The sequence below is a fragment of the Notothenia coriiceps genome, unplaced genomic scaffold (assembly GCF_000735185.1).
Source record: "Notothenia coriiceps isolate Sejong01 unplaced genomic scaffold, NC01 NC01_scaffold00000339, whole genome shotgun sequence".
Classification (NCBI taxonomy): domain Eukaryota; kingdom Metazoa; phylum Chordata; class Actinopteri; order Perciformes; family Nototheniidae; genus Notothenia; species Notothenia coriiceps.
The window spans coordinates 24,147,803-24,158,168 of NW_011333040.1; the positions used below are offsets into that span (position 1 = coordinate 24,147,803).

A 10,366-nucleotide genomic window follows, 5' to 3' on the forward strand; every position below is an offset into this window, starting at 1 on the left:
GCTGAGTGCACGTTGGATATTAGATCCAAAGAGGGTAGGGTATTATTCAGGTAAATAAAACCCCTATTGTAAAAATCCATAGATAAAAATGAACTCTCTGTAGAATATAAATGTTTAAGGGATCATTGACATTACGGCTTCAATCTTCTCCATTGTGACATCATCAATCACTTTGACATCATGATGGACTTCATCCATCAAGCATGGTGACATTGGCCAGTGTTGTTCGTTATTTCATAAATCACTGAATGTAAGTTGAATTGACAGATAGGACCCACCGCAAGCTTAGTTGTTATTGGCAGTGGAAGTCTAAATACATGGGAATTCGAGCCCTCTTTGATGCAATAACTGCACATTTTTACTGGTTTGTCGAGGTGAAAAAGATCTTAGTTTTTAGTCATGGAAAAGAACCCAAGGCTGATCGGTTTGATTCCCAGATCTAAGTGGTCACATCAGATTCCCTAAATGCATTCAATCTGAAATATCAACAGACTGGATTACATTTTCTATCCAGCCACTTTACCAGTTAAATTCAAACACAGACCTACACTGCCAACATGAAATAGCATTTAGTAAATTGTGGCCACTCTATTTAACTCAAGCTTAAAATATGCAGGCACATGACTTTGAGAAGAGAACAAGTACAAGGACATGTGTGTTCCTGATAAAGCATTATATTAATCAGTAACAAGAGTTCTTCATGAGAGAGAGAACCAGGAACCGCTCAGATGGCCGATGAGCCACACCTGATCCCTATTAACCCACAATTAATGAAGGGTGTGTTGAAGCTCAGGAGGACAAGCGCCAAATCTGCCCAGCCTGAAGAAGGTGCAGCTAGACCGTCAGCCTGAGACCCGAGAGGATACGGGAATGTTTTGGCACCGCTAGTGCTTGTTTATGCACAGAATAAATCAAGAGCTAGAAACAAATCAGCTGTCTCTGGTGTCCCTCTTGCTTAATGTGTTGTTGGCACAGCCATGGGGCAAGTCTTAGCTGCCACCTGCATGATGGGAAACTCTCAAACTAAGTTTAAACACTATGTTTGGTCAGAAAGGATTGACGGATATTAAAGAAACCCTATTACGATTGTTAGGGCATTCCCTATATTGTGTTACATAGGTTTTTGTTCATGTAAATACAAAGGCTGACATCTTAAAGTTCACCACAGAGCCTGAAACGCCTTAATCAGACTCCTTTGTTTACTTCTGTAATATAATGACATCATAAAGTAAGACTCACACTTCCATTGGCTAGCGCTTCAACACATTGTACGTGATAGGCTAAGGGGCGAGACATCTCTCAGCGGTTGACCAATCACAACAGAGACAGCCAGCTAAAATAAAGAGCTTTTTGAACATTAAAGCATGGAGACATGTCACAGTAGAGGCACACAATACAAATATGAACCTGAAAGTTAGCATACTGGGTGAAGGGTAAAATGGTAGAATTTAAAATAATATCATCATACAGAGAAAGCTTCAGTTTGTTGAAAAATGTCCACTCCACTTAATGCTACATGTGCCTAATATGTCAGTGTCACCAACAAACCGCATCACACGGGCACCTCTGTGTGCGCAGCGCTGCAAGGAAAAGATAATCATTGTTATCCCACTCCACTCCTCCATTTCTCCACCCTCCCTCCAGTTTTATATCACCACTCTCATCCCATCATCACCCCACCTCCTCCTGGAAGCCTCCTCTGACTTCTCTCTAAATGGGATCAGACCAGGTCAGTCAACATTAAGGTGTGGGACTGCACTCATGCCTTGCTCTTTTCTGTGTGTGTTAGCCTTTTTTGTGTTCCCTCTTGGATGTCTACTATATGTGTTCATTTAACTGAGAGTGTGTGTTTTTTACATTTTCATGTTTAGAGCGTGTTTTCTTTCGACAAAGGTTGTCTTTCCATTGCATCAAACATATGTTTTTCTGTCCGATACAAAGTGCAGGTTAATTTTGTACAGGCTGTGTATCATGGGAGAAAAAGACATACAAAGCTATTTTAGTATTGCCACCTTTCATGTTCCCTCTTCATATATAATAGGTGGGCTACCGGGATGACAACACTCTCTAACAGTTCCAGTGAGGTTAAAGCAGTTTTATTAGACATCTTGAACCCTGTATGAACCCGCTCTTGATGAGTGACCATAATGAAGCCTGCAGGCAAAACCAATCGGCCCTTCTATTGTATTTATCATTTCTCTATAGCTTCACTACAGGAACAGTGATTGCAGTCGTTGGTGGTTATAATACCATCCGAGGAGAGTGGTTGTAATTATTTCTGATGTTGCTGCTGTGCAGCGGGGATGTCTAACCTGTAATCCTGTTAGCTATCAGAGATAAAAACAATTTCGAATTACTGCTATTAGGGGCTGTCTGAGCTCCTGCAGATGTCCTAATAAAGGAGGTAAAAGAACGGTCATGGATTTCTAATTGCACTTATGTTCACAGAAACCCTGGGTGGGTGTGAAGAACATTTGATGACAACTTGTTTGCATATTGGGAGATTAAATTGTTCAGTACTTAGTGCTTTGATAAGGAAATGAATCTGTTTCTTTCTCCCAGTAGTAAGTAGATTTAATGCTTTTGCTCAATGATACACAATAATAAAAACAGCTAGAGGACACATTCAGGACTGTCCTATGTCGCTGTTGTTTGTTGACAATCATGGTTACACCCTGTCATGATTAACAAGAGCCAGGAATTGATCCACATAATATATCAGAACCTAAACCAGAATTTGACATCGACTACCTAGTTCGATTATTGTCTTAATTACTTACCATTATCTGATCAGTAGATATGTAAAGTGTAGAGACGAGATGTATTACTAATATAAAAGTTAGATTTCCACTTCACATCAAACTTCCTTTGACTTTGCTGACTGACAAGGTTAATTGCCTTCTTCTTCATTAAGGCATCCTCTCGGTGCTCTCTCTGTCCTCCGAGTGCACCTCCCTGGCTCAGGAGCTGCCCAAAGTGTCCTACGTCAAGGCCATCGACATCTGGCTCATCGCTTGCCTGCTGTTTGGTTTTGCCTCGCTGGTGGAGTACGCCGTGGTTCAAGTGATGCTTAACAGCCCGAAGCGCATCGAAGAGGAGAAGGCCAAGATGGCGGTGAAGGAGAAGGCACTGGGAAACATCCCCGATGCCAAGAACAACACGGTCAACGGGACCGGAGGGACGCCGCTGCATGTCAGCACCTTGCACGTCAGTACAACTGGTTTGATCACTTGAGTGTGTGTGTGTGGATGTTTGTACGTGTGTGTGTGTGTGTGTGTGTGTGTGTGTGTGTGTGTGTGTGTGTGTGTGTGTGTGTGTGTGTGTGTGTGTGTGTGTGTGTGTGTGTGTGTGTGTGTGTGTGTGTGTGTGTTCGTGTGTATGTTTCACTCTTACAAAATACTGTGCACGTGAAGTCAGCAGAATCAGCTTTCTCCATTCAAAACACTATTTCCTAATATTCATTAAGAGTAAAAGGCCAGTTGATATATTTGACCTTATGATCCACAAGTTGGAATTGTTCAATGGTTTTATGTTTGTCTATTGATGGGCAGGCTTACTTTATTATTGCAACAATCCCTAGTTATATTTTGGGTGGCAACCTTTGTAGTTGTCTTGCCCCTTTCTCACTTCCCCTTGTTTCCTGATGATATCTTCAGTACACTGTCACTCACTTAAAATGAGGGGAAAAGGACACAGAAATCATCTTAGAAAAAGATAGCAAGTAAGTATTTTACCTCTTTATCGAAAGTTATCTTTCTCAGTTGTTGTCCACAGCTGACTCCATCACATCTGTGAACAGCATTCATAGTACGATGATGCTGTGTCTTCCAAACGATATACTAAATATCCCTAATACAATAGTTTTACTGCTCATTATCGATATTTGTTGACACCATTAAGACAAACATTCTACCCATATGGTAATTGTAATATTGACATTATCTTATATGCATGTATATACAGTTCTTTACTTTATGTTGAATCTTCACACCAAGAAAACAACAAAACAAACTATTCAAAACGATGTATGACTGAAGCCAAAGGAAATGTCAAATTATGCCTATAGGTTTCCTACACTACCGGTACTGACAATTCTAGTACTTTCACTTTATAGTATAACGTTACAAATCCAATAACTGAAGACTAGACCAAGGTCAACACGANGTTTACTTTATTCTCTTATTTTTCTATGACGATAATGATCATATACTGTAGAGATGTGCCTTTACCTCACTTGTTGTAGAAAAAGCTTCTTATATTCGTTAGCATAGCTAGCTAACCAGATGCTAATAACAACAAAGTTATTGACTGTATGATCAGTATGACAGATGAACAGATCGCCACTGGGCTTTCAACTAAAGACACAGCCATGCAAAAACTGAGGCATGTGTACGACTCCTTATCTGAAGTGCCGGAGCCGTGTTCTGGTGCTCTCCATCAGCACTGCACCCCTTTCAGACGAGACATATACCACGTGATGACACGGCTCCTGTTGTGTTCAAGGACCCTGACCTTGGCCAGCAAAAACAGTCAACTCGCTTGTTTAATTATTCAGTTAATCTAATTATTCTAGATTTCTTTAATTGTTTCTTTTTTGCGTGTGTTTATAAATTACCTCGAGGGCCGTACCAAATGGTCTCACGGTCCGTATACGTCCCGGAGGCCGGAGGTTCCCCACCCCTGATGTAAATGGTCTGCAAAGGCTAGAATCCCAAAGTTTCCTCCAGAGGGAGTTTCTCTCCCTCACACTGATATAGTCATGTCTATCTTTTCAAATAAACTAATTAATAGTGTTGTTCATAAGGTCGTTTGTGGGTGGTTTCACAGTACATTTTAAGTAAGAATGTTGCCAACCCTCAAACACCTTTTTTCTTCACACAGAAAGATTGAAGATTGACTAGAAAATAAGCAGATAGACATTTGGCTCTGGCTCAAAAAGATCTCAGTCAGCAGTAACTGTCCATGCCATCTGCTGGGGTGGTATGTATACATATTTATACATATATCTACATATCTCTCCATCCAGTGCACATTATAAGGATACAAATATCTCTGGTGGGGAGAGACAGGAAAAAAGAGTGGAAACAATTAATTTGATGAGGAGGACATTTCAGAAAAACCCTGCCAACATTGCTATTCCATTCTTAGATGCAGGGTGGTGTTGTTTTACTAGTGAAAAGAACTTCAGATTTAAAGATTATTTTTCTCATTAAATATTTGTATACTAAAAGAAGAATTTAGGATGCATGGATTGAAACACATTTGCAAATCATAATCAAGCCACCTGGTTAATACGTTTGATTAAATGTTGACGGTGTTAGACTCAAAGTCAGACGGATGAGGTGAATTCAAAAAGACATTTAGGCGCCAGGTTTTGCGTCAAACATAAGGCAAGGAGGAAGATGATGGAATGAGAGGCAAGTGGGTAAATAAGTAACATTGGAGTGACAGTTGCAATACAATACAAATAAAAGACTATGTATAAGAATAAACAGAATTGTAGGAAACACAAGTCAGAGTGCACGGCTCCATGTGCAGTAATCTCAGTCTACTGCTCCCTCGGTCAGTAGTGAACCACTTTGGTCTGGTTCCACTGCCTCAGGGGCCGCCAGCAGTGCCCTGAGATTATTACTTTAATCTTATCTTGGTTTATATATTTTAGATGAAATGCTGCAGAATGTAATAATCATTTCGGTTTTTCCTTGTGTTGTTCTCCTGCACCCAGGTGGCAGAGACTCGCTGTAAGAAGGTGTGCACGTCCAAATCAGACCTGCGGACCAACGACTTCAGCATCGTGGGCTCGCTCCCGCGGGACTTTGAGCTGTCAAACTTCGACTGCTACGGGAAGTCCATCGATATCGCCGCTGCTCTCAACAAAAGCCAGGCTAAATCAAAGAAAAGACCTCCTCCCCCGAAACCAGTCATCCCCTCTGCTGCCAAGAGGGTGGACCTGTACGCCCGAGCCCTCTTCCCTTTCTCCTTCCTCTTCTTTAACGTGGTCTACTGGTCCGTATACTTGTGAATATTTTAAATCTATCTTGTATTATCCACCACCACTTCACTCGAACACATTCAAAGTGTTTTATTCCAAAGTGAACATTGAGTGCGTTTACATGCGTACATTACCCAAGTTTTTAGTTTTTTTCTATTGTATTGAGGATATGCCATTTACAAGGACCATGAACAACCTGCCTATTCGTATCTATCGTTACAGTATCCAGGTTTTGATCCTCTGCCAGCAGGTGTTCTCACCTTACCCACTATGGTCTGTTATCAAACAATCTTTTACAACGTGGGTACAGTGTTAAAAAGCTTAGGTATATTCGGTTTCTATTTGAGTAATCCAGCTAGCATATCCAGGTTTCTGAAACCGGGATATGACGTTTACATGCTCAACAGATAACAGGGAAACTCCGCATCACAGCCAGGATGCGCATGGTGTAAACGCACTCATAGACAAAATGTGAATCTTAACCATACAAAATATCTATCGACAAAAAAAGAAAGTTTTCTGGATTATTAGTACATTTATATTTACATAAAAATAGATGACTATAATTGTTTGTGTATAAAAAGAAATCTTATTAATGAATCTTTCTCTACCTACAATGATTATGTAGCATATTGTATTGGAAACTTTATTTATTGATGATGGTACTTGAAGGCTAATACAGGATTGTAGATATAACTGATGTGAAATCCAAAAAGATTGATTGCTTAACAACAAGGCAGAAAATGCGCGGATCTATAAAAGAGCATTTGTAAATAGCTTTTAGATTTTTTTCACCTTTGCCAAGCGGGAGTCGGCCCCGCACGTTTATTAAGTTACGAGATTTTATTCAAACTTCAATTCAAAGTGTTACTCTGTAATTAAATTGCATGTTTAAAAGAAATGCATGTATATGAAGAGAGAATCTAAATATATATAGATAAAGTATTTATTTAATTGTATTATTCCTGTTATGATTTGCTCTTGAGAAGATACATGGATATGTAAAACACCGTTCCTGTTCAGATGGTTATGTGACACTGCCACTTTTCCAACAAATGTAATATTTGACACCTCCACCTGTAGCGTTTGTAAATGGGTCACCAGGGAACTGTGACCATGTGTTTTGTGAAATTTACTACAAAGAAATAATAAGTTATCAAATGAATTTTCACCATTAAAAATGAACACAAATGTAATCCTCGTTGTGACTGTTATTACTCAAAGTGATTTCTTTCTGGGGATTAAGAAAATGGTCCTACTCCTGAATGGCATACAATAGCTGGGATCTGTATCTCCAGCATCTTTCCTTTGTCTTCCAGACTTCTATCCTGCACAACAACACAGATGTTACTTCTACCGAGGCTTGACCTCTCCTAATTAACCATCACCAGACATCTATTATTCATGCAAACCTGCTCAGAAAATGCCCCCCTGACTATCATTGCGAGACTTCTCATATGAAGTCTGTCTGCGGCTTAATGAAGCAAGATAGATGGTGACCTCATGTCATGACAACAGGGTCATATTAATCGAGTTTGAGACAAATTGGACCAGGATTGCTCATGTTAAGGAAAGATAAATTCATATGGGTTCTTGTTTTTTTGTGAGTACAGAATCCGAACGCACACACTTTTTTTTTTTTGTTCTCTCTCTGGCTGCCATGGTTACAGACATAGGAAAGGATTTTTGTCCGTCATTACTAAAATCCGGCTACAGAAAGGGAGTCAGACTGCAACTCCGCTCAAGTATCTACAATCACAGACGCAACATGAATCATCAAGAGACACACATGCTTTCACAGATTAGTGTAATTGTCTCCTCGTCTGAAGACTGATTTATATTTAACTGAATCTCAGATGAGAAAGATTCTGCGTTGCAGTGCCCTCCGATGGCCACATCAATATCTCCTCAATGAAATAACTCCTGGTAGAAAAGCAGATAGTGACAGCTGTGTGTGAAGCTGATTTCTATTTCAAGCTGAAATGCAGGCAGTGTGTATATACAGGTATATGCACTGAAATGCTCTCAGTTCGCTTCATAAACCATAATTAAATAATATTTTCAGAGTTGAAACAGCTTTAAATTATCAACATCAGAATCCTTTAGAAGAGGTACATGTTGTAAAGCGTGTTAGCAGTTGCTTTTTCTTTAAACTGCCTACATTTAAAGGTCCCATGTCATGGCCATTTCTACTGATCATAATTCCATTGTTGAGGTCTACTACAATAGATTTACATTGTTCAATGTTCCAAACTCACATTGGTTTCTCATACAGCATCTCTGTATAGTATGCGTATTCACTCTCTGTCCTAAACGGCTTGTCGGAGCTCCTGCCCCCCCCTTCCCTGTGAGCCCAATGTGCTCTGATTGGTCAGCTCGCCCACTCTGTTCTGATGAGTCCACCACCGTTACAGCGGAACATCAGTGATATATGTGTTACCATGGCGTTAGCAACCAGAACATTACACCAGTCATGACAAACAGATAAGAATGCTGCGTGGGGTCTGGGTGCCGTGTTGGCGGGACGTTGCGCGGTTCGCTGATGTGAGAAGCGGACAGTGTGAGCTTGATTACTGGTGTGGTTTCCTGGTTGCTCCGAGACAGCGAGACATGGCAAGGGGGGGCTGATGAGGGGGCTGCAAGGCTCCACTGCAAGGCTCCACTAGCAATATCTGAGGCTGTTACCTGCAACAAGCATCACAATATGATCCAGCTAATAGACCTCCATTGGTGAATATTATTTATTTATTCCACACATGGCAGTTATTTTAAAACAAAACATGTACACTTATAGGCCTACTGGTTTTTTATTTTATTTCATTTTTTTATAGTGCATGGTGGAAAGGAGCAGGGAGAAGAACATCTTATTTCCCTGCCCCTTCTTAAAAAAAATAAAAACGACATTAGACGGTTTAACGATTAAATCCAGTAGATGTATCAACTCCTTTCGCTGGAGTCAACTGGTGTGACTCATCCATGTCTTTTGTGTGTGAGTGTGTGTGAACGCTCAACCCCCGCACCCAGCACCCTGCTAGCAGCACAGTGCAGTAACCTATATCACACAGGGTGCTTTCTAATCCAACATGACCTCTCACCACGACGCCACCCGGGCCACCTCACATGATTAGAGGAGGAGCGGTGGGGGTGGTGGTGGGTGGGGTGGGGGGGGGGAGAGATGCCACGGGGCCTATTGGAAGCACATTTACTGTGAACAAGGCTTTCACACATCATGGTGGTGCTTTTACAACGTTATTCTAACAACACAAATACAAGGGGAGCATTTGAATTTCCTCTCAAAAGGAATGCATTTTTATAAACAACACAAAACATTATATTATCATATATTATGAAACAAAGGTGATTTAGTGAGTTACATTTATTTCTACAGTGTCATGAGTGGATTTGTAATGGTTTCCTCTGGAACCTGAGACACAATCGGCTGTTTTCCGAATGCCACGGTAAATTTAATTGTATCCACAATTCTCCCTCACAGGCAGAGTTTTGTCAGAGCTGGAAATGTGGACGTCAAGACAGTGAGGAGGATGCCATTTCCTTTAGATTTCAAAGTGGCGAGGAACTCATTTCTAACCAATCTGTAAGAAAGCCATGACTCTGGGTCCCGATGTCACAGTTAGTTCTGCCCAAACTGCAGAGAAGACAGATTGCGCGAGACAGGGTGATGAAGGTAAGAGTACACAGGTCTGAATGATAGTAGAGGAAATAGAGGAGATACGATGGCTAAACAATTTGCTTCTTTCAACAATTTATACTTTATATATGCATATATCACTGTTTTGAGACATGTATTTGAAAAATGACATAAAATAAGAGCTGGGAACATGAAAAAAATTTTTTTTCAAAATGCATGAAGGATAAATATCAGCACACACATTTGCACAATCACATGTTTTCATATCAAGGAGTCCAGTCAGTTTTACAATCTGTTGCGAGAGAGAGTTTCAAAATTGCATCTCAATTTCCATAATAAAACTTCTGAAGTGTTCCTAAAATTCTATTATTTCCCCTTCATAACATCCTTTTAAGTTTTTACTTTGATAATATGTATGCAAGGATTGACTGTGTTGCATGTTATTAGAAGATAGATATCGAAGTGACTGTTATTTTGTATATATTGATTGTTGTGCTTTGATTTAGGTCTTAATGTGTGCATATGTATGAATGAGTATTTTGATTGTGTATATACAGTATAGGTATATACATATTTGCATACATATTTTTATATATATTTGTTTTTGTATTCGGGATTGTGGGAAACAGTATTTCGATCTCTCTGTCTGTACGCACAAACTGAAAGATTGAAAATAAAGTTGACTTTGAACTATAATTAGTTTTGAACCTGTCATATGATCCGAG

General features: G+C 40.0%; 1 protein-coding gene across 2 annotated transcripts in view; it reads left to right on the forward strand.

Annotated features, from left to right (window-relative positions):
• The window catches only part of glrbb (glycine receptor, beta b), a 29,107-nt gene extending 21,919 nt beyond the window's left edge, over nucleotides 1-7,188 (forward strand). For both annotated transcript variants that reach the window (XM_010775857.1, XM_010775865.1), the window contains exons 10-11: nucleotides 2,915-3,207; nucleotides 5,726-7,188. In XM_010775857.1, the coding sequence (XP_010774159.1) occupies nucleotides 2,915-3,207; nucleotides 5,726-6,022 (590 nt within the window). In that variant the 3' untranslated portion in view covers nucleotides 6,023-7,188. The remainder of the gene's footprint in view (nucleotides 1-2,914; nucleotides 3,208-5,725) is intronic.
• The last annotated feature ends 3,178 nt before the right edge of the window (nucleotides 7,189-10,366 follow it).